This window comes from Emys orbicularis, chromosome 1 (genome assembly GCF_028017835.1).
Source record: "Emys orbicularis isolate rEmyOrb1 chromosome 1, rEmyOrb1.hap1, whole genome shotgun sequence".
In the NCBI taxonomy this organism is placed as follows: domain Eukaryota; kingdom Metazoa; phylum Chordata; order Testudines; family Emydidae; genus Emys; species Emys orbicularis.
In genome coordinates this window covers 108,481,177-108,504,822 of record NC_088683.1, presented here as the reverse complement: position 1 = coordinate 108,504,822, position 23,646 = coordinate 108,481,177, and the positions used below count along the sequence as shown (strand labels likewise).

The 23,646-nt window shown below is 43.9% G+C and overlaps 1 protein-coding gene across 1 annotated transcript in view; it reads right to left on the bottom strand.

Moving 5' to 3' along the window:
- Window positions 1–19,169, bottom strand: part of LOC135873116 (uncharacterized) — a 47,546-nt gene extending 28,377 nt beyond the window's left edge. Inside the window, 10 exon segments of the mRNA XM_065397597.1 lie at window positions 2,645–2,704; window positions 4,363–4,487; window positions 5,310–5,395; window positions 6,204–6,324; window positions 8,887–9,013; window positions 9,338–9,444; window positions 10,539–10,650; window positions 14,869–15,043; window positions 17,663–17,777; window positions 19,085–19,169. Of these exon segments, the coding sequence (XP_065253669.1) occupies window positions 2,645–2,704; window positions 4,363–4,487; window positions 5,310–5,395; window positions 6,204–6,324; window positions 8,887–9,013; window positions 9,338–9,444; window positions 10,539–10,650; window positions 14,869–15,043; window positions 17,663–17,777; window positions 19,085–19,169 (1,113 nt within the window).
- Between the last annotated feature and the right edge of the window lie 4,477 nt (window positions 19,170–23,646).

The following is a 23,646-nucleotide window of genomic DNA, read 5'->3' as shown; positions in this document are numbered from 1 at the left end:
CGGCTACATAGCTGTTATCACTAACAAAATGAACTCATACAGCCTCCCAGTGGCTGTTGGAGATGCTTGCAGTCAGAGAAGTTACTAGACACATTTTCCTGGCACTGCCATTGGAACCAAACTTTCTGATGTCACATAAATAGCCTGAAAAATACCTTTGTAACAATCCTCACATTGGGTCATTTGCATGGACTGAATCTGGAGCATCAGCACCAAAAGCCAGGCCCCTACCACATGAGCTAAACATGTAATGCCATTAGCTGGTATTACAAGTAGGCTTTTATCTTGTAAATGCCTATTACTGCTACCAACTACCAGATTTACTCATTCTACTGGTAGAGGAACAGTAGACTCATCCTCTATGTGGAGCAGCCATTAGAGAGGGACACAACGTAGCCAGTGTGTTATACCTTTAGCATGTGGTTTAATACAAATCCAACTTACTGTATTCAGGGAAATTTTTCCAAATACAGAATGTAATATTATGGAGTATTTCCCACTGCAGAATGCCCCCTATTCACAATAGCAACAGTAGTTGTTGACAAATGTATCGCTATACTATAGCTCACAAAAGAATCTTATGATTTAAGGTGAGACTAGACAACATACAAGGAAAAGTGGGCTTTAGAAAAATCTACTACTCACAACACATAATTTCAAACTAAAATACGGACACAGAATAATTCCAGCCTTCCAGGAAAAATATCCCAACAGAAATCAAGGCCCCATTGTACTACAAACTAGACAGCAGAAAAAGAAAGGCAGGAAGAAAGAATTACTATTATCCTCATTTTAGATACAGGGAAATAAGCACAGAGAAATTAAGTTTGTGTCAGACTCAAGGAATTAAACTCTTATCTCCTGATTTCTAGGCCAATGCTGTAATCACAATGCTACACTACCTTCCCAAGAACAATGAGAGCTCTTTCAAAAATCTGGCCCTAAAAGCCTAAATAGACTAGGGATCTTGTATTTTACAGTTGGCTTCTTCCTCTGTGCCCTGTCACAGCTGCTGTCACTAAGGCTATGTCTGATGTCATTTCCCAGATAAAACTCCTGGGGACCAGCAACAGGGAAATGTTCTCCGCTCTAGAATTCACTCTCAGTGATCTGGCATGGCCCACATCTTATTAGTTTTGTGTGCAATATAACCTCTTCGTTCATGTTCCCTAGCTATGAATGCTGGATTCCTCCAGCAATTACTCCCCTGCACAGGTGCGGAGAGCAGGATACCATATTCGAGAGCAGGATTTTGCCCCAGTCCCTAATTCAGCAATCAGTGCATTGTAATTTAAGCCAGGCCAGCCAGGAGTCCCACTCAACCTCACATGAATGAATAAAGCCATATTCAGCTGTACTGTATACTACCTCCCATCAGAAAACAAAAAAATAAAAAGTACATATACATTTTAAAGGCAAGCAGACATGCTTTGAAATGGAGATGACACAATTCTGTTCCAGACAAAACTCTTGAGATACCAAATAGATTTTAAAAGATACTTCCTTTAAAAAAAAAAAAAAAAGTGAGAGAATGAGTTGCTGGTGACATTTACAACTTCATATTTTTTTTACACTAAAAGTGATTTCCCATCCAAATCCAAGCTAGTTAAGCAGATTGGCTGTAACTGTAATACCGCAGCTTTTGTGAAAGACTTCTTAAGATTTGTTTCTGCACAGATAGGAGTTCCCCTGCGTAAATGTTCTCTACCCATACACACATACTTCCTGTACACACCCCCAGAACTGCATTATACACTTACTCGCCATGCTATATTCTGTGCAGTTTGACACACGGACATGCGCTATACACACAAATAAAAATAAACCTACACTCACTACTCCACATACAGACATTGGACCAGATTTTGGCTCCTGGTTTGCATCGCTATGGTTTGGCAACAAAAAGGACAAAAAACTTCCTCCTGGGAAGTGCCAGTGTAAAAGGGTTATCCTAGGGTGCTGCAGAAGTAGCATGGCTGTTCCATAACCTCACTTCCAGCATCTGGTACCGGGGATGTGCCTGGAGAAAATGGGAGCCTGGCAGGGCAGCTCTGTGCACCAGCTGTTCAGCTAGAACAGCCCCTTGGGATTGGGAGCAGCTGGATGTAAATTTGAGCTGCCTTAACTTACACACCTGGGTCAGAGCAGCCTCCAGAAGACAGCCTCTGAACATGAGGGCCACAAGGGTGGTATATTGCCACTTTTGTGCCTCCTCTCCTGCCACGAAATGCACTGAGATCAGCTTGGATGCAGGTCAGATTAGGCTATGATGTGTGCCCACATACACATATTACACCAGAGGTAGTCAATTATCTTTTGTCAAGGTCCCAATGTCTTGGTCAAGGTATAGTCAATGTCTAGACTTGAGAAAATAATTAAAAAAAAAAAACGATGATGATGGTGATAAGTTAATAAAAATATTCCAGGGTCCATTCAAAAGCATCTGGCGGTCTGTATTTGACCCACAGTCCACCTATTGACTACCCCTGTATTACACCAATACATGACACTGTACCCTCCCCATATATAAAGGCACATTAGGCACCCACTCTGCACTTCCATATTCAGATACGCTACACATGCTTGGAACTCGCATGAAAGTAGTTGAGAATGGTAGTGTCTAAGCGTGCTTTAGATACAGTACCTGTATGGTGGTATTTCTCGCCTTGGCTATGAAGTCCACATTGATGCCGCCAATCACCACCTTAATGAGAGGGGCGGGGGAGAGTGGAGGAAAAAATTGGCCAGAAGAAGTGCTGAGTTTTGTTTGCTTTTCTCAAGCTCGCTCTCCCACCAACCTCTCAAAGTAGATGAAAATCATACTGTGAAGGCCTGATCTTATCTGGCTAGGCCAGACCAGACAGTCCTTCCACAGAGCACCTTTGGAAAGAAAGGAAAATCTATTCTGAATTCTACCCTCTGAACTACTCCTCCTTACAGCCAGCCGCAGAAGAATAAATTGCTTGGGGCATGCAGGGTATTAGACGCACACACAACACCAAAAATACAAAGTTTTGTCGGCACAGCTATGTTGGTTATGAGTGTGGAAAAAATAATTAAAAACCCCCAAACAAATAGTGTAAATGCAACTAGACTGACAGACGAGTGCTTCTGTCAGCCTAGCTAATGTTGTTTGGGGAAGGGGTGTAGCTATGCCAGCAGAATAACTCTTTCTGCAAGTTTACACTGTGCCTACGCTAGGGGGCTCTGCCAGCATAGCTATATTGGCCAAGGCTCTATATCCGGGGTCTCAAACACGCGGCCCGCGGACTTATTTCCTATGGCCCACCATAGGCACTGATTCCACCGGCAGCCAAGCTCCCCTCACCCCCCGTCTGAGTGCGCTGCATCCCCGCTCCTCCGCCTACCTCCCAGTGCTTCCCGCCGCCAAACAGCTGTTTGGCGGCACGTAGGACTTTCCAGGAGAGGGGGGGAGGAGCGGGGACATGGCGCGCTCAGGGGAGGAGGCGGAGAAGAGGTGGGGCCGGGGCCGGGATTTGGGGAAGGGGTTGGAATAGGGGCAGAGAGAGGGCAGAGTTGGGGCAGGGACTTTGGGGAAGGGGTTGGAATGGAGGCGTGGAAGGGGTGGGAAGAGGTGGGGCAGGGGCAGGGCCTCATGGAAGGGGTGGAGTGGGGGCGGGGCCAGGGGCAGAGGCTTTAACCGAAGTAATTCTAAAAGTAAATGCGTGTTTTGTCATTTGAGTGAGGTGCATTACTGAGTGTTTATATTTTATTAAAACCCCTCTTTGCATTACAGTTTTTAAAAAGTTAATACATTGACTTTTGATAGCATACTATATTACTCTTCATTTTTTTCATTTTTGACTATACTTTTGTATCATTGTATGAAAAGGTTTCAGTGATGCACCCCTCGGGCCAATGTACTAGTCCTCATGTGGCCCTTGTGGTGATTTGAGTTTGAGATCCCTGCTCTATAGTGCAGACATGACCGTACTTTGCATTGACGTCAACTAAGTTGATGTGTGTGTTGGGAAAGGTATCTATGTGGGGGGAAGGGGGGAAATGTGAAAACAAGATAGGACCTTAAAGGCATTTGTAGGAAACCCAAGCTGAATGTGCTAGGGGACCTCTTTGATGACTAAGGCCAATGCCAGTGCTAATCACTGAGGACTCTGGCTCAGAGAAGCTTTTAGAAAGGGGGAATGAAAATAAAGAATGAAGAGGATTTAAAAAGCACCTGAGGGAAATTAGAGAGCGAAGAGAGACTCTCCAACTGTTTACAGCAGAATGGACGGTCCATGCCCCACGGTGAAGAGTTACCATGTTTCGGACACTGGCTGTGAACTTATCTATAACGCTATTTGTAGATAGGCACTACACACAGAAGAGCAGAGGACTCACAGGCCTAAGTGAAGTTACTTTCTCACGCCGAGGCAGGTTGCCCTTCCCTGTGGCAGTTTGGATCTTGCTCAGGGCCACAGCTATGCGGCTGCCCACTCTGGCATTGTTCTGGATCAGAGCAATGTCTGAATGGAAATTCTTTTTTAAAGAAATAAACGGCAAGAACCTGGTCTGGGAGAAGCCTGTGTAGGAACTTCCCTTCCCTAAGGGGAAGACAACAGGAAGTGGAGGCTGGGACAACGACACAGGGGGACCTCTTGGTCCTGATTCACCCCACTCTAGTTATTGTACATATGCCAGATTCCCCTAGTGCGTGGACACCTCACAATCTTTAAAGGCATTTATCTTTACCACATACCTCGGACGCAGGGAAACGCTATCAGATGGGGAGCCTAACAGTTAGGTGCCTAAATACCTTTGAGGATCTGGCCCTACCTGACTTGCCTAAGATCACACAGGAAGTCTGTAGCATACTAGGGAGTTGAATCCATGTCTCCCAAGTGCACTCCCTAACTGCTGGGCCATCCTTTTTCTCCCCATATGCAGGGTGGTTGACCATACTCCAGTACGCTCAAGCACAAATGCTACTCAAGTGGCATATAATAATGATGCCCAGAGTCTTCTCTCTAAGACAGAGGGAGCCTGGCAGCTTGGGTGTTTGGTGTACTGCCTGTCCTGAAAATTGCAGGAGAGCCTTGGCTTTAGAACACCTCCTCTCTTTGCCAGTCACCAGTTTTTACAGCAGAAATTGAGGGAGACAGAGTGTTAACAAGTTTAACAACTGTTTCTGTGCATTCAGCTGTTTTGAAATGCTAAAGTATTTGCCCTTTCAAGTTTCCAGATTAACAACAGTGACGGTATTCTGTGGTCAACCTGTCCAATTAAATTTTGGGTGGGGGGGGGGGGGGGAGGTTGTGGAATATTTTTTTTCTTTAGTAAAAGGATACTGGAGTCCAACGATTTTCCACTAGTCAGTTCATTCACCTTCTGTAGCATAAAAGGAGTCAGCTCTTTCCCTGTGATCCCTTTCGACCTGCAAACAAAAAGAAAATACCTTTTGATAAGAAGTGAGCTAGCAGGGCATCAGAGTGGACTCACTGATTACTAACAGATAATCTAGCTATATAACTGCTGCCATCTAAGGCCCAGTAAACAAGCCTCAGTACATAGAACTATAGTGAAAATCATATCAGGGAGTCACCCAGACCTGAGATTAAGGACATAGTCTGCACTATATCCTTGTTGCAGTGTAGTCTAGAGAAATGATCACAGCAAGAGTAGTCTGAGGCCCCTGAGATCTGCAACATAATCTAAGTATAGATTTTAAATTACTACTCATTTTCAAAGCAAAGTAGTTAGAAAAACATTTTCTCCTTTTACTTAGCTGTTAAAAATTGTGTTCTGGGTTTCCCTCACCTCCAAAGAACAGTATTTTTCTGCACTTCCTTAGCTTGCCTTAGGAATTATTACTGATATGGAGTGAAATTCATCTCTCTGCAGAAGAGGGTTCAAGTAGTACATAGATCTTGTTTTGGCAATCTGCACAAGGGTGAATTTCACACATAATGAATAGTTGCAGGGGAAAGTGAAAGGGGGAGCTAATTTTCAAATCATTTTTGTTTTGAAATATAAATGTATTTAAAGTTTCTGTGTCTGCTCATAAATTCTGATTTAGGAGAGGAGATGGGAATATTTAATTTTTTTAAGGCAATGCTGTTCTCTTTTAAAATGCCCATCCCTGGTCTGTGCCAAGGAGTTGAGTACTTATGATAAGCACTGGAGCCCCTTAGGTGGTCACAACCACAGAGTAAATTAAGGACAAAGTTTGGAGTGTTTCTCACCGGGCGTTGCTCAGCGCTTCTTGGATGGCATCTTCAATGACCTGTCCTGAAGCAGCTTCCTCCTTAGGGCAGGGCACTGCAATCAGCACTCCACTGCCCAGGCCCAGTGCCAAGGTGCTGGCTGAGAGAGGAGAGACAGCTGTTAGTTGTGTCTGTGTGAGCTGAATAATCCAATCAAACTGTGAAACACCAAGGCATAGGAGAGAGAGAGTGAGAGTGCGTGCATAAGTGTGATGGAATGTTCCCTGGCATCAAGGAATGAACCAGTGATCTCCAGAGCTGAAAGCACAAGTCTCTGCAGACTGAGCTAAGAAGAATCAGGCCTCACAGCAGGGGGCTATAACACACACATCCTTTGTGGGTTAGGCACAGCTGGGAACACATAAGTTACACGAGCCTGTAGGTTGTATGTGTAAACTCTGATGCGGGGAGGGGAGGTCTGTGTATATGTCAGGTATATGTGTGAGGAAAGCAGAGACGTGAAGACAACATTTTAAGAAGGGGCTCCCTTGTTATCTAGACCTGCTTTGAGCAGGGTTAGATGAGTGGGTGGTGGTAACACCTGTGCGTCTGTGCTCTGTCTACTCTAGTGCTCCGACTGTTGCTGCCAATGGTAGTGCTGCAGCAGTGGGAGATTTCCTGAAAATGGCTAGTGTAGACATATTGCCTAAGCAGTTCCCTTGCCTGGCAGCTGGTCCTCACAGTGGCAATGCTGGCAGACAAGATTTCCTGTGGCTTTGATTGTGGGATGGTTGAGTGGGCGGATAGCAGTTCTCTGCTGGCGGTGGGCTGGGTAGTCAGTTGGGGAATAAGTTCCTTTTGGTTCTTAAGGTGGGCAGGTCTCCCCTGGCCACTGGAGGTCCCTCCTAGCTGGTTTGTATGTAAGCAAGACGGTCTCCCCAATATGGTGAAGTATGAGGATGGGTGGGAGAGTGAGTGGGAGAACATGGCTCCACACTCCCTCCTAATACCAGTTCTTCTGATTTCAGGCTGGGGCTGGGCAGACACACAATCTCTGGCCAAAATAGTAGCTTGCTGTGGCCACAAGACTCCCACACAGCCTGTAGCAGCTTGGCCCTGTCTCCTCATCCACTGTCAGGGATGGTCTAGATAATGCTTGGTCCTGCCTTGAGTGCAGGGACTAGATGACCTCTTGAGATCTCTTCCAATCCTACGATCCTATGATTCTATGACTGCTGGTGGAAGTTTGGAGGGGCTGCAGGGACCATGTGGGTTCTCCCCCATGACAGGGGACATAAGGAGAGAATTCCCTTTGCAGTAGCAATAGTGGCTGAATTCAGAGAGGGCTGAAGAGTTTAACGAGCAGAGCCAGCTTCATGTTCCTGGGCAGATTGCAAAAGAATTTATTGTCCCCCAATATGTAACCAGTTTCTTTCCACAATTATACCATGCACGGGGCTGCACTGAGGATTTTGGGGGAGAGTTCGAGAGATGATTCTTCAGGATATACCCAAACTAAACTCCAGAGCTGTGCTGGACCCAAATTTTTCATTCCAGGGGGAGTTTCACAATTTCAAAATTGTTTCATTCCAGAAGGGATTGAAAACACAAAACACTCCCTACAAACAAATATTCCAAAAAAGAAAAAAAGTGTTTTGGGTCAATTGAACTGTTTTGTTTTGACAAAGTAAAATAGTTTGGTTCTGATTTTGACTTTTTTATGACTTTTTGTTTCAATTTTTTTATTTTCTATTAGACTTCATAAGATAAAATGAAAAAAATTGAAACAAAAAGTCATTTTGAAACAGAAGATCAAAACATTCTGTTCTGAAAAAATCGAAATGGCATGTTTCAACCTTATTGAAATGCTTTTTTTCTATTTTTGTCTCAAAACTAATTTTCATCAAAGGTGACATGATGCATTTCTGCAAAATGTTTTGCTTTCAGCAAATCAATGGGAAAACATTCCATCGGAAAATTTCCAAAGCCTGCTCCAGAAGTGGAGACCTGTGTGTGTGTGTGTGTGTGTGTGTGTGTGTGCGAAGGGAGGGGAGGAGGTAGAGGGAAATCTGTTTGTATTCCCAGCCTGCTCCAGAAGTGGAGACCAGCTGCATAGTCCCTTCAGCCGTAGCAATCCGTTTGCATCAGCTTATATTTTCAAGTCCATCTTTGCAATGAAAAAGGACAGAGACTTTTTTTTTTTTAAAGATAGCTGTGATTCTCCTTCCTGAGGTCCAGAGGCCAGCTTTGTTAACAAGGGGCTCACCTGAAACCCCTCCAGATCCTCAGAGCAGGTAAACTGCATGTATGTGAGAGTGCCAGGGTGTGTACGAATAACTCTGTGCAACTCAGAGCACAGATGCTGGAACTGGGGCTGCTGGGGGTGCTGCCACACCCCCTGGCTTGAAGTGGTTTCCATCATACACAGGGTTTACAGTTTGGTTCAGTGGGTCTCAGCACCCCCACTATACAAATTGTTCCAGCACCCTTGACTCAAGGCATATGTAACTTCTGCTTAGTTGGTTCCATCTAAAGGCCGACCCTTTTCTCTTTCTCTGCTTCCAAAGCAAGGGGACAGAAAAGGTGTTCTTCTGGACAGCCACCCTCTAGGTGAAATTAACACAGAAAGTACATCATTAAAACACAGCAATCTGTGTGAACCCCTGCCTCCTGATCCAAATCTGAACTTCACAGCTTGGGCCTTTCTCCACCGCAAACTCACCAATAAGTTTGGCAGCCTCCTCCTCATTCTGCACCTGACACGGTGCTTGGAAGCCACTCTGGCGGGCGAAGAAGGCAGGGAATTCCCTTGAGTCTCCAAAGGCAGCCACGCAGACACCCTGAGTCTCCTACAACAGTGAAGATGAGATGAACAAATAATCAGCGGATGGAATGAAGAGCCACCAACAGTGGCTACTTTCCCACCTACCCAGCTAAGAGTTGCCACATTGTAGAATAGAATTTGGTTAGTTTTACACATCCTCTTTTCTACTCTAGATATTGCACAGTAATTTTCAAAGCAAGGAGTCAGATACGTAACTGTGGTGGCCAATGTGATGGCCTTAGAATCTGGCTTAGTGAGACACTGTTGGCAAGAACAATGGGGTCATCGGGGGTTGACTGGTTCTCTGCCCTCATTTTCAGCAGCCCACACAGCAACTTGTGCTACCTACCAGATATTCCAGCGTCCTACCAATGTCCAGAATAGACTTAACGCCTGCGGAAACCACAGCAACTGCAGTGCGTCCTAGCTCAGTCAGGTCAGCACTCACATCCATAGCTGTTAAGGGACAAGTGGCCTTTGTGTTAGTGACAGAGTTGCATTCCTAATTGTCATGCTCTCCTCACTTGCTGGGGAGATGGAAGTGAAGAAGAATGTTGCGTCCAATTAAAATTGCAGTGCAAATTTTACATCAGAGGAATATAATTCTCTACATTTGGGCATTGGCCAGAACACGATGAGTCATACCCCCTCACTTGCAAAATGTGCTGTGGGATCTTTCTTGACCGCAAGGGATCATGGACTTGGTTTTACATCTCATCCGAAAGGCAGCCTTTCAGCAGCACAGTGCCTCCAACACTATGCTGGAGCATTTGGTTCAGTACTGATTCAGAAGGGAGAATGCCACTAAAAAGTCATGTTCCTACAGCATCCTAGGTTGTCCTTTATGGGTCACCCATCCTAAGCACTGACCAGGGCCCAATTCTGCTCGCTTGCAAAAGAGTCTCACCTGAGTACAGAGAGCTAAGCATATTTATCAGTATCTCCAATAACGTCAGCTTCCCTGATAGTCTGTATCAGCATAGCTTGCTACTACAAAGGGTGCAGCCAGCTCCCATTGGACTGAATTACTGGCTAGCAAGCACCATCAAATGGTATACACACCGTTCTGTGGATGGGAGAAAGGTCAAGAGAAGCTCCCACCTCCCTTGGGAAATATAGGTGTTCCAGAGAAAGAAGTTGAGCCTTGTGGAGAGAAAGAATTGGAAAGAAAGGCAGGTGAAATATCAGAGGTCCTGACGACACTCATGCTGAAACCGTTGCTAGCATCAACTATGTGTCTACAGGCCTGTTCCTGGTAGGGTTCTTGTATGATTTCCCTGGCCAGTGTAGTCAGGGATATTTTTCTGAGAAGTGTGCTAATTAAACTTTGTGCTATAGATACCCAGCATAGTGCGGTCAGAGCCTTAGTGTAGATTTATTCCCATCTTTGGAATGAGGCAGGGGGTGATTGTTTTACTCTTCCCAGCAGGAGAATACTGTGGGCCTATACAGACTAATCAGGAAAGAGGGGAAAGGTGGACGTAAACAAATAAAACTTTAACATTAATTCAACAACAAAGAGACAATATGAAGTGCAATGCTCCTCTTACTCTTCTCTCCTTCGCGATGGACCCCTCCGATCCCTCCTGTCACAAACACGGGGATTCCTGCTTTGTGTGCCACAATCATCGTCCCTGACACAGTGGTACCGCCAGACAAACCCTGTCATGGAACAGCCAGTCATAATCCACACACTATGTGACATGGGGAACTGTATGTTCATGGACAAACTACCAGCAGTTGCAAAACATTCTGCTGTGCCGAGTTTGCAGGTAACAGAGTACTGCAACTGAGTGTAAGAGAGTCTGTCTTACGCCATCTTACATTTGGCACACAGTACAAAACACAAGCTGCTGAGCTGCAAAGATAGGGTAACTAATGCAGCCTAGCTCTTGCCATTTTTCAGCGGAGTAGGGCATTTTATGGAGGGGGTGGTCTAATAGGACTTTTCCATGTCTAACTTCTGTGAGGGATGTATCTGCTACCATGTTCATGACGTATTCATTATTATTATAAGGTAAGCTTGTGCTCTGGATAGCAGTAGTGATTACCTGGTTAATAAAAAGGTTAATGAGGCATGATTCATACAAGAAAAGGAATGATTGTGACTGGTATGAGATAAGACGCTGTTAGATATTGCTGATGAGATGTGGAGTAATGAAATGATGTGGCTCCCAAAGGAGAGCATTACATGGCTGCTGTTGCCAGAGGTATCAGGTCAAATGGAATCAATGGGGCTGTGCCCATTTACACCAGCAGAGAATTTGATCTATCATTTCTCTATCTGGCATCCTTTCTTGTCAGTGTTGCTATTCATGGGTACTATGGTCTCTAGATGCTCATGCAGGCAGACGCATTGATGTTGGGCTCCAGAGGTCAGCACTAGACACACGAGCCATAATAACACCAGGAAGAGAAAGGAGTCTCTCATCATGAATGGAGATGAAGTCTCTTGAGTCTTCCTGTATAGACTATTCAGATGGAGCATCTGTGTCACAAATCTTTGTCCAAGCTATTGGGAAGGAAGACAAGCAAGAAGTCCCAAATTCATGAGGTTGTACGGTAAATATTTGTTTAAAAAATCCTAGTAATGGCTCGTCACCAAGCTGAATCCAGTCCAGACAAATAACACTGGTCTACAATTTTTGAGAAGTCGTCTGCTTCAGAGATAAAATGTGCTATTTATTATGTATTTTGATGTGCTGAATTCAAATGACAATTAAAACAACTGATTGGCTACTGTTTCTAAGATATTTAAGTTTTTACATTTTATGTCTATGTATATTGTGTAGATAGTAGAGTTTTAATCATAAATTGTAAACCTAGGTCTTTTCATGTGTTTATGGTTGCTTTACATGATAATATTTCACCTGTCCTGTTTATGTAACACTTCAAAAATCAGCAAAAGGGTTATATAAATAAAATTTATTATGAAACAAAAGGCAAAAAACTATTATGTACATAGTTTAGTCCTATTCAGTGTCTACTCAGCGCTTCTTGGCTTGTCTCTTGTATTCATTAAATGGAGCATCTCTTGTCACTGTCCAGCAATAGTCTGCAAGCATTGATGGGCTCCATTTGCCCTGATAGCGTTTCTCCATTGTTGCAATGTCCTGGTGAAATCGCTCGCCGTGCTCGTCGCTCACTGCTCCGCAGTTCGGTGGAAAAAAATCTAGATGAGAGTGCAAAAAATGTATCTTTAGTGACATGTTGCAACCAAGGCTTTTGTATGCCTTGAGGAGGTTTTCCACCAACAACCTGTAGTTGTCTGCCTTGTTGTTTCCGAGAAAATTTATTGCCACTAACTGGAAGGCTTTCCATGCCGTCTTTTCCTTGCCACGCAGTGCGTGGTCAAATGCATCATCTCGAAGAAGTTCACGAATCTGAGGACCAACAAAGACACCTTCCTTTATCTTAGCTTCACTTAACCTTGGAAATTTTCCACGGAGGTACTTGAAAGGTGCTTGTGTTTTGTCAATGGCCTTGACAAAGTTCTTCATCAGACCCAGCTTGATGTGTAAGGGTGGTAACAAAATCTTCCTTGATTGAACAAGTGGTGGATGCTGAACACTTTTCCTCCCAGGCTCCAATGACTGTCGGAGTGGCCAATCTTTCTTGATGTAGTGGGAATCTCTTGCACGACTATCCCATTCGCAGAGAAAACAGCAGTACTTTGTGTATCCAGTCTGCAGACCAAGCAAGAGAGCAACAACCTTCAAATCGCCACAAAGCTGCCACTGATGTTGGTCATAGTTTATGCACCTCAAAAGTTGTTTCATGTTGTCATAGGTTTCCTTCATGTGGACTGCATGACCAACTGGAATTGATGGCAAAACATTGTCATTATGCAGTAAAACAGCTTTAAGACTCGTCTTCGATGAATCAGTGAACAGTCTCCACTCATCTGGATCGTGAACGATGTTGAGGGCTGCCATCACACCATCGATGTTGTTGCAGGCTACAAGATCACCTTCCATGATCACCTTCCTTTTGACGGTCACGGAACATGGAAACCCTAACATCACCTGCCAGGAGATTCCACTGCTGTAGTCTGGAGCCCAACAGCTCTGCCTTACTCTTGGGTAGTTCCAAATCCCTGACAAGGTCATTCAGTTCACCTTGTGTTATGAGGTGTGGTTCAGAGGAGGAGGATGTGCGAAAATGTGGGTCCTGTGACATTGATGGTTCAGGACCAGAAGTTTCATCCTCTTCCTCTTCCTCGTCTGACTCAAGTGAGAATGATTCTGGTGCATCAGGAACCGGCAGTCCTTCTCTGTGGGGTACTGGGCGTATAGCTGATGGAATGTTTGGATAATGCACAGTCCACTTTTTCTTCTTTGACACACCTTTCCCAACTGGAGGCACCATGCAGAAGTAACAATTGCTGGTATGATCTGTTGGCTCTCTCCAAATCATTGGCACTGCAAAAGGCATAGATTTCCTTTTCCTGTTCAACCACTGGCGAAGATTTGTTGTACAAGTGTTGCAGCATATGTGTGGGGCCCACCTCTTGTCCTGATCTCCAATTTTGCAGCCAAAATAAAGGTGATAGGCTTTCTTAACCATAGTGGTTATACTGTGCTTTTGTGATGCAAAAGTCACTTCACCACAAACATAGCAGAAGTTATCTGCACTGTTCACACAAGTACGAGGCATCTCTGCTCACTTTGGCTAAACAGAAATGTGTCCCTTTGCAAAATCAAACACTGACAAATAAGAGAGCACGACACTGTATGATTTCTAGAGCTGATATAGGCAATTTGTTCAGCAGAGTGATGTAAGCTTCGTTATGATTGCATCATCCATGACTTCTAGGAATAACATGATGCAATTCATATAATGTATGACGCAATACCAGCTTCAGATTGCATCATTCATTGTTTTGCCTAAAAAGCAAGTACTGTCCAAAAGCAGTCATAGATTTATTCATAGATCCAGTCAAAGATGTATTTTAGTCATTTCTGGTTTAAATTGAGATCCCTTCCCTTTATAACTCACTTATCCTCCGCCATTCCCAAGTCAAGGGTCGTATATACTGACCCAATAGCATATCTTGAAAACTAGAGCCAATCAACAATTTTAAGCATCATTTTCGTTCTCAGTGACCCAGAATTAGTAACGTTTGACTACATTTATTTCAGAAGCATTTTGGCTGTAGAGCAGTGTAACCTAAAGTAATTGCTGTCTTATTGCTGTTCATTGGCCTATGCAAAATGAGCAGATGGTCTCAGTCTAATTCCTAGTGGACAGTCATCCACATCATAAAAAAACAAAACTAAAACCCCACCATAATAATTGGCACCCTTGTTAACAATCCCAGCAGAGGGGGCAAAAAATGAACTCCCCTTCATTCCTGGAAGTGTTCCCATTATACCAGGATTAAGGCACATTGGCAAGTCTATGTGAGGAGTCTTGTACTGCTGCCATTTTTGCCATGCGTGCTTTGCTGATAAACAGAAGATTTCAGGCACCAGGGCTTTCAAATTGGCAACTCTCCTGAGCAGTTAAAATCACTTTAACAGTTGTGTGGATGTTTAAAGTGTATGGCCTATCATTGTTGTTGCATTGGCCATCATTTGCAACACACCAGTGCTTTTTCACTATAGTGTGCATACTCTAAGCCAAGCCTCACTTTTCATGCTGTGAGCCAACACAGAATGATTTCCTTGGGGAAATGGCTATCAAATTGTGGTTTCCTAGCTCTACTAGTGTGGAACCTAGTTAGGAACATGTTTTGTGAACATGTCGTCATATACAATTTTCTATTATTAAGATATCTCCAAGACACTGAGAAGTACTTTTCCCACCTGGGTTTAGGCTGGGGCAGCATAACATTGCTATAAAGAAAACTTGATGGCAATGAAGATCTACATACAGTACCTGGCTGAGAACGTAGGGAAGGTCCCTCCGAGATACCTTAACTAAATTTTTGCTCTTTGCCAGAAACTGAAGTTCCTCATCATTGAGGCCGATGTGGATCCTGCCATTTAAAATGCCCACGGTTGCAGGTACTGACCCATTTGTCCTTACAATCTCTTCCACCTCTCTGGCCATGCTGAAATAATACAGACAGAGCAACAAAAAATAAAACAGAAAAATGATGAGGTGGGAAATATCTTCAGATCTCTCTGCCACCATGTTCCAGTTCCTACTTTATAACATTCCCTCAACTTCTGCTAAATCTGGTTCCTCTCCTGCACCTTACAACTAGCAGAAGTCTTTGGATCTCATTGCCAGAGGTGCAGATCTTCCCACAGCTCCCATTGCCAATGCTCAGTAGCTCTGAAAATCGGGCTCTTTATATGTTTAGTTTCCAGTAGGTGTCTGAAGGTCTGACCTGCCTGTCTGTGTTGCATAGATTAGAGGAGATATGATTTGTGGTGGAGGTGTTTAATTATAGTCTTCCCTCCCTAATATGCAGCCAGGTCTATTCTGTGGCCAGTGAGCAAAAAAGTGCTGTATGTCCCGAGCCACTTATCAGTTCTGACTTCATCCTAAAAGGTAAACCAGGGCAGGTGTGGGTGGAAGAGACTGAGAACTCTTCCTAAATTGTGCCATAGATTATTTGTTTAAAAGTGGCTTTCCACATCACAAAGCAAACAGGTGTGGATGGGATTTGTTTCCATTAACTTGATTTACTGTACCCTGCCAGCTTTTCTCTCCACCAAACAGCTGAAGGTGAATATCATGGAGAAATGAAGGGTAATGATTTGGTATGTTAAGGAAGCAATTACACATAATCTGGTATGTGCTTATATTAGGTACCTCCATACCTGCCATGTTTTGTAAGACATGAAGATTGTAGGCCAAGTGCTGCCAGCTCCCTGAAAAGTGAGGGTATTTAGTGTAAATGATCCTCTTGAAGGATGGGATTGTTTTTTATAAAACATTTTGCATAACTGGCTAATGAGTCACAGCTCATACACCTTTACTGGATAGCCGCCTATTCCAAGTCTTCATTAGACACTCAAATTCCTCCTCTCATAATACTGACTTTGGATATGGACAGTGAGAGGCGTGGGATACTGAAGGGCTGCAAGTTGGGGCTTCTTCATCTTTGCAGGCTTTTTATTTACTAATTTGTGAGACTACTTCATTTCTTGTTGGCAGGTTTGGCAGGTCCTTCTGTCCCCGGGGCTTCTGTACCTGCCCTAGACAGCCTCAAGCTGCCTTCTCACTAAAACAGAACTCACTGCATTCTGATCTCTAAGGAACAGCACCAGCAGAGGTGAAAGTAAGCCGGTCCGGTATGGCGTACCAGCAAGAGCTGGTACGCCGTGCCGGACTGGACCGGCTTCCCCGGCAGTGATTTAAAGGGCCCAGGGCTCCAGCCGCTGCGGGGAGCCCCGGGCCCTTTAAATCACCGCCGGCGCTCTGGCAGTGGGGCTCGGGCAGCGCTTTAAAGGGCCCGGGGCTCCCCGCAGTGGCAGGAGCACCGGGCCTTTTAAATCCCCACCGAAGCCCTGCCGCCCCAGGGTAGCGGTGGCAGTGCTTCCGCGGTGATTTAAAGGGCCCGGAGCTCCGCGGCGGCCAGAGCCCCGGGCCCTTTAATTTGCCCCTGAGCTCTGGGGCTCCCAGCCGCCTCTGCAGCTGGTAGCTCCAGGGTGATTTAAAGGCCCTGGGGCTCCCAGCCACAGCCAGAGCCCCAGGGCCTTTAAATCTTGAAAGGCCCCGCCTCTTCCGGTTGAGGCCCCACCCCCGCTCAGGACTCAGGCGTACCGGTAAGTCCTTTAAGTTACTTTCACCCCTGAGCACCAGAGAAAAATAATGGCTGTATAAGAAACAAATAGAAAATTCAGTACAGTAACCTTCCTCTGCCGTGGCTCAGTAGCTAAGCAAAAGTATGGGAGATTGCTTACATTTTTGGTACTGTCACTCAGAGGAATACTTATATAGAGGGTACCCACAAGTAAAGGGTTGGTTGCAGAGATGGGGTTCCTTGGTACAGTGCTGTCTTAGCATAGGCCAGCAAGAGAATCCAGGAGAACATTGTAGTGGCATTTACAGTCAATGTACAGATGAGCAGAGGTCATCACTGTATTCCAGTAACTTTTACATTATAAAAGATGTAGCCAAAGAAACTTATGAGTACTTGCAAGGTCTCCACAAGCCATCCAGCCACAAATGCCTGAGATCTCTATCCAGACAAGGCAATGTCATCATTTGCTGCCACTTTGTGAAGAAAGCCAGGGATTTGATGCTACAGATCAGGGGTCGGCAACGTTCGGCATGCGGCTCACCAGGGTAAGCACCCTGGCGGGCCGGGCCAGTTTTATTTACCTGCTGACGCTGCAGGTTCGGCCGATCGCGGCCCCCACTGGCCGCGGTTCGCCGTCCCGGGCCAATGGAGGCGGCGAGAAGTGGCGCGGGCGAGCGATGTGCTGGCCATGGCTTCTCGCGAGCCGCGTGCCGAACGTTGCCGACCCCGCTACAGATGGATATGTATAGTACGTGTAAATCTGGGGTTTGTCATGTAGTTCTGCTATCTTTGGAAGCCCAGATGCAGCTGTTTTGTAACCAAGGTCATATTCTGCATGCTTGTCACACCCTCAGTTCCCACTAATTTTAGTGGCAGCTTTGGGTGAACCACAAATACAGAAACAGGCCCATAGATTATCAGACACAACCGTACAATTTTGCTGCACTAGGGTCATCAAATCATCAAATCTACAACCTCAAATTCTGGGGATAGGGCATGCCATGTGTAATGATGGTGCTCTCCAAGGCTACGATCGGTCTCCCATCAGCCAGAGCTTCCTCCACAGAAGATGAAACCCTGAAATGAGTTCCTAGGAATAAAATATAGGAAAATAATATATATTTTAAGGCGACGATAGACTTCTTGATTTATCAAACTGATCTACATTAGGCAGTGTGGGAATAGCTGTATAGGGAGTTGGAGGATCAGACTAGGATGAGCACACAACCTAATTTTTATGGGACAATCCCAATTTTTGTGAATCTGTCCTGTGTCCTGCAAAGCCATGCAAGAAGCAAAACCTGCTGAAATGATTAAATCATTTGGGTAAGAAAAAAACCTTTTATGCTTTACAACGTAGTTTCATCACACAATCAGAGTGTTTTTCTCTTCCTGCAGAACAAGATGGGAAAGGTGGTAACACACCAGCATTTGCAATCCTGAACCCTATGCCTCTCTTGAATACACCAAAAACCCAACAGAATCAAAAAGGGCTGAAAAGAGAGTTTTATTCCATTTTTCAGTGGCATCAGATTGTAAAAAGAGCAAATGTAGAATTGTTTTGCATATATGGTAATTCAGTATGGAATTTACAGGATTTTTTTAAAGATAAATGGTTTACTAAAATTATTCAGACTTTTCAAGTAAATATACTACTTAGTGCCACAAACCAGAAAAGAATTAATCATTTTGAGACCAATTTTAGGGGAAATTTTGAGAAGAGAATGCTATGAATTCATTCTATATTGGCTCAGCACCTACAACACTCACCGTAGGTAGGAATTCAGATAGCCCAAGATCAGATCTATGCCCAAGGTGCCATCAAATTTAGACAAACAATTTTATTAGGAGTAATGTAGAGCTTGAAGAGTGATTAGGATCCTTTTAATCCTAGGATTATTCTTTATTATTTTTTGTATTGAACTAGCATCGAAGGGTCCCAGTCACGCCGCTCCTGAAATCTGAACTGTGAAGTCAATTGTCAATCAATTTCATATTGAACATTATGGGCCTCATTATCCTCTCCCATCAATTTTACAGCTGTGTAACTCCAGGGACTTCAATGGAGCTAATCCCAATTTACACTGGTGTAAGTGAGAGGAGAACTGGGCTTTGCAAGTCTGTCATGATTTGAGAAGGGTGTGCACATTAAAAGAGTGGAGCTGTCAGTGCTAAAAATACCACCACAGCCAAGACATTACAGTATCATGCACTGAAGTTCCCTTGCCCCATATTTTTTCCTATAAATGCCATAAAACAGAAGCTCTCTGTGAAATGAGTTTTAAAAGGCCTCAGGCTACCTTGAGTGAGCTGCCTCTACATTGTTCCCAGACACTGCCAGTTCAGGATCCCGGTTGCATTCCAATCACAGGGACTTTTTCAGAGGACACTACTCACCATGCAGGAATCTTCTCATCTGGATGATCCTAGGAGCCACAGCAGCTGTTTGTCTTCCCAAGGTACAGGCCAGATTTCCAATCATGCTGTGTGCAGGGATGGCACTGTCAGGAGAGCAATGCCATGTCAAATGAAAGTAGTATAGAAGGCAGTGATCTTATTATTTCCCAAAGTGCTTGTTAATCATGAACTGCAGCCCGGCTCCCTGTGATCTCCAGATTGAGAAAACAAGTTGTATGTGTTGTAGAGGATGGGCTAACAGACGGAAAAATCCTATGTATAGATGAACTGGGGTTTTGGGTGCTTTAGACAAAGTGGTAAGCAGTATGGTAAAATGTGTAAAGAAAGAAACCTGCAGACAAAGAGAAAGCCAGAGAAAGCCAGATGGCAGATAGTAAATACGGAGAGACAGACTAGCTTCCCCAGAAACAAGAGGGCTGACTAATCTCTTACTTTATGTAATCGCTACGTAAAAAGGTACAAAGGGCTGGAAATGGGGAGTTTCAGTTCAACTCTAGCAATAGTTCCTTCAGTCCTTCTCCAGAAGCTATTATTTTCTCTGAACAACTTCTGTTAATGTCTGTGAAACTATTCCTTCATTCTAAAAAAATTATATATCTAAATAGAAAGCTAGCTCCATAGAAAGAGATGGGCTTGTGGTGAAGGCAATGGACTGGGAGTCAGGAGCAATTCTTGGCTCCTTCACAGACTTCCTGTGTGACCCAGGGCAAGTCTCTTAACCCTCTGGGTCTCAGTTTTCCAGCTGTGAAATGGGATAATACTTCCTTTGTCTGTCTTGTCCAGTTAGACTGTAAATTATTCAGGACAGGAAGTGTCTTTTTACTATGGGTTCATGCAGTGCCTAGCACAGTGAGGCCCTGTTCTCAGTTGGGACCTCTAGGCACTACTATAATAGTAATAATTAATATATACACACTCAGTAGGTGATTTTTGCTAGAATCTTAGAAATCCACCTGTAAGGGAGGGATGGGTCTGGTCTGTTTGATACAAAGAGGGGGTATAGTTCTTATAGACATCCTCTCTCAAGCCACGAAACAGCAGTTGCCAAGAGAGATGAGACACTCCTGACCTAAACAGTGGGCCAAACCCAGATGTCCATACTCCTTTTTTAATCTGTACATACTAAAACAAACCCCACATTTCATTAAATGTGTGGAATCAGATATGATCCATAGGGAGCAAAATCCCCCTTCTATATATGTGCTCTTTATTAGATCTCTGCAAAACTCCAACAGTTTGGGATCCCCAAGGGTTCGCACAAACTTTCTAGTTTTGAGTTGTGTGAGCCTGCCGCCCACAGGCCAAATTCAGCCCTCGTGTAACTCCTTTGAAGATAGTTGGGTATCGAGTTTTGTGCTGAGTTTCCAGTTTTAAACAAGCCCGCAAACCGAATGTGAAACATCAGCTGAAATTGCCAAGTTGCACCTATTTGTGGATCAAAACCAACTTGTTTCCACCCAAAACCCTACATTACCTCAGGTTTACTAGAAACTATTCAGCCAACATTCAGACTAGGTTTGCTGAGAGATTTTTGAACTTGGCAGACATTTTAGCAAACCCTGCCTGACCTTTTGGTTTATAACAAAAGATATGAAGTTTCATTACAAAAGTTTCACACAGTTCTAGTTTAAACTAGCTTTTCCTCAAGTAATCCTCCCCCAAACCCTCCCAGCCAGCAGCCCTTTGTTACACACCATCAGCATTTGATTTCATTAAGTGGTGGACTGATATATTGTCAGTCTCTTACCTCTGGGTTTCTGTCTGACATACATGGGCTGTTGTCTGCACTGAATTGTCACTCAAGCAGCTCTGCAGGGAGGTGGGACTAGTGGGGCTTGCTGCAGAATTGGCTTGAGCTGTTTCGCATTCCAGCCACACGCTCCATGCTGAGATAGTCTATCTATCATTAACAGCCTAAGCAGCTGGGGCTCTGGAACTGGTCCCTGTGTAGGGGATAGGAGAGGATTTCACAACTGGATGGGGATTTCTTTTCCTAACTCAGTGCCAAATATTCTTCCCTCTTTTCACATCACTTTTTTTTCACTTGTCATGTTCCTTTGTTCTTTGTACTAGGTTTTAAACATGAACTTAGTGCTGGTGAAAGCCACTAAAGAGAGAGCCCTGGAGATTTAAGTTCTACTTATTTATCCACAGATAGTACAGAAAGTAGCAGTACGAGCTTCCTTTACAACCCTACCAACATGGGAGGTGTTAAACCCACCTTTGGAGGAGAGCAGGTAGTTCACTCTAAATGCCCATTCAGTCCTTGGATGCTCCACAAGGAATGCTGCTGGAGTTAGTGCCAGGTTTGGTTATGCTTTTTCTGACGTGGATACCTGTCCCCTAGCACATTTACGGAGACCACAAGCTCATTTCACAAAGGCCACTGGGGGCTGGTTCACCTGCACATCTACCAATGTGATATACGCCATCATGTGCCAGCAATGCCCCTCTGCCATGTACATTGGCCAAACCGGACCAATTCTTTTTCTCTACGCAAAAGAATAAATGGACACAAATCTGACATCAGGAATCATAACATTCAAAAACCAGTGGGAGAACACTTCAACCTCTCTAACCATACAAATCAATTTGGTAATGAAGCTGCATAACCAGTTGTTGACCCCTGTTTTAGTGAATTGACACTTTAGCCAAGGCCATTCTCATTCAATATGACCTCAGCATGCAGTTCACCATATCAGGAAATCCAAGTGTAACAGTTCTGAAGAAAATGCAGCCTTCGGTGTATGTTTTTTTCTGTTATTTTTCTCCCCAAACCAAATGAAAACCATTCTCTCTGTGGGTGTCAGGACTGCAGCTCAGCTCTGCAACTTAGCCATGTAGAGCACAGGTGTCACTATACTACCCTGGTCATGTGCTGGTAATCTTACACTTCTTGTAACCTTACACCTCAGATATCTGGAGTACATATTTTAGGTTTGCCATAACGAACATATGAGCTTTCGTGAGCAATACATTGAGACCAGTTCTTCCCTCAGTTCAATTTAAAGCCGTTTAAATTCATAATCAGTGAAAGAGAATAAATGACTTTGATACTGAATACTCCCCCATATAAGAGGCAGACTGGCAGCAATGTTCTAGAGAGAACAGAAGCTTCTGGAATGGGGAATACAGTGAGTAATGTCAGAAGGACCAGAGACAGGGGCAGGAGTAGGGTGGGGAGTCTAAAAGACTGTGACAGCTGGAATCAGTCAAAGAGAGGAAAACTGACGGTCAGTTGGGAGCCAGCAAATCAGACTCTAAACTGAAGTAAGTTGTTTCCCAAAGCCCTAGGGAAAAGGAGTTTGCAGCTAGAACTGGTTGGGAATTTTCTGAGGTTTTCGTTGGAAAATGACAATTCATTGAAACCAAAATGTTTCACAGAAATTAGGGCTGTCAGCGATTAAAAAAATTAATAGCGATTAATTGCGTGATTAATTGCACTTTTAAACAATAATAGAATACCATTTATTTAAATATTTTTGGATGTTTTCTACATTTTCAAATATATTGATTTCAGTTACAACACAGAATACAAAGTATACAGTGCTCACTTAATATTTATTTTTGATTACAAGTTAGGCTGACCAGATAGCAAGTGTGAAAAATCGGGATAGGGCGTGGTGGGTAATAGGAGCCTATATAAGAAAAAGCCCCAAATATCGGGGCTGTCCCTATAAAATCGGGACATCTGGTCACCCTATTACAAGTATTTGCACTGTAAAAAAAACAACAAAAAATAGTATTTTGGAATTCACCTAATACAACTACTGTAGTGCAATGTCTTTATCATGAAAGTTGAACTTACAAATGTAGAATTATGTACAAAATAAACTGCATTCAGAAATAAAACAATGTAAAATTTTAGAGCCTGAAAGTCCACTCAGTCCTACTTCTTGTTCAGCCAATCGCTCAGACAAACAAGTTTGTTTACATTTTAGGATATAATGCTGCCCACTTCTTGCTTACAATGTCACTTGAAAGTGAGAACAGGCATTCTCATGGCACTGTCGTAGCTGGCATTGCAAGATATTTATGTGCCAGATGTGCTAAAGATTCATATGTCCCTTCATGCTTCAACCACCATTCCAGGGGACATGCATCCATGCTGATGACAGATTCTGCTTGATAACAATCCAAAGCAAAAAGAACAGGAGTACTTGTGGCACCTTAGAGACTAACAAATTTATTTGAGCATAAGCTTTCGTGGGCTACAGCCCACTTCTTCGGATGCATAGAATGGAACATATATTGAGGAGATATATATACACATACAGAGAGCATGAAAAGGTGGGAGTTGTCTTATCAACTCTGAGAGGCCAATTAAGTAAGAGAAAATAACTTTTGAAGTGATAATCAAGATAGCCCAGTACAGACAGTTTGATAAGAAGTGTGAGAATACTTACATGGGGAGATAGATTCAATGTTTGTAATGGCTCAGCCATTCCCAGTCTCTATTCAAGCCTAAGTTGATTGTATCTAGTTTGCATATCAATTCAAGCTCAGCAGTTTCTCATTGGAGTCTGTTTTTGAAGCTTTTC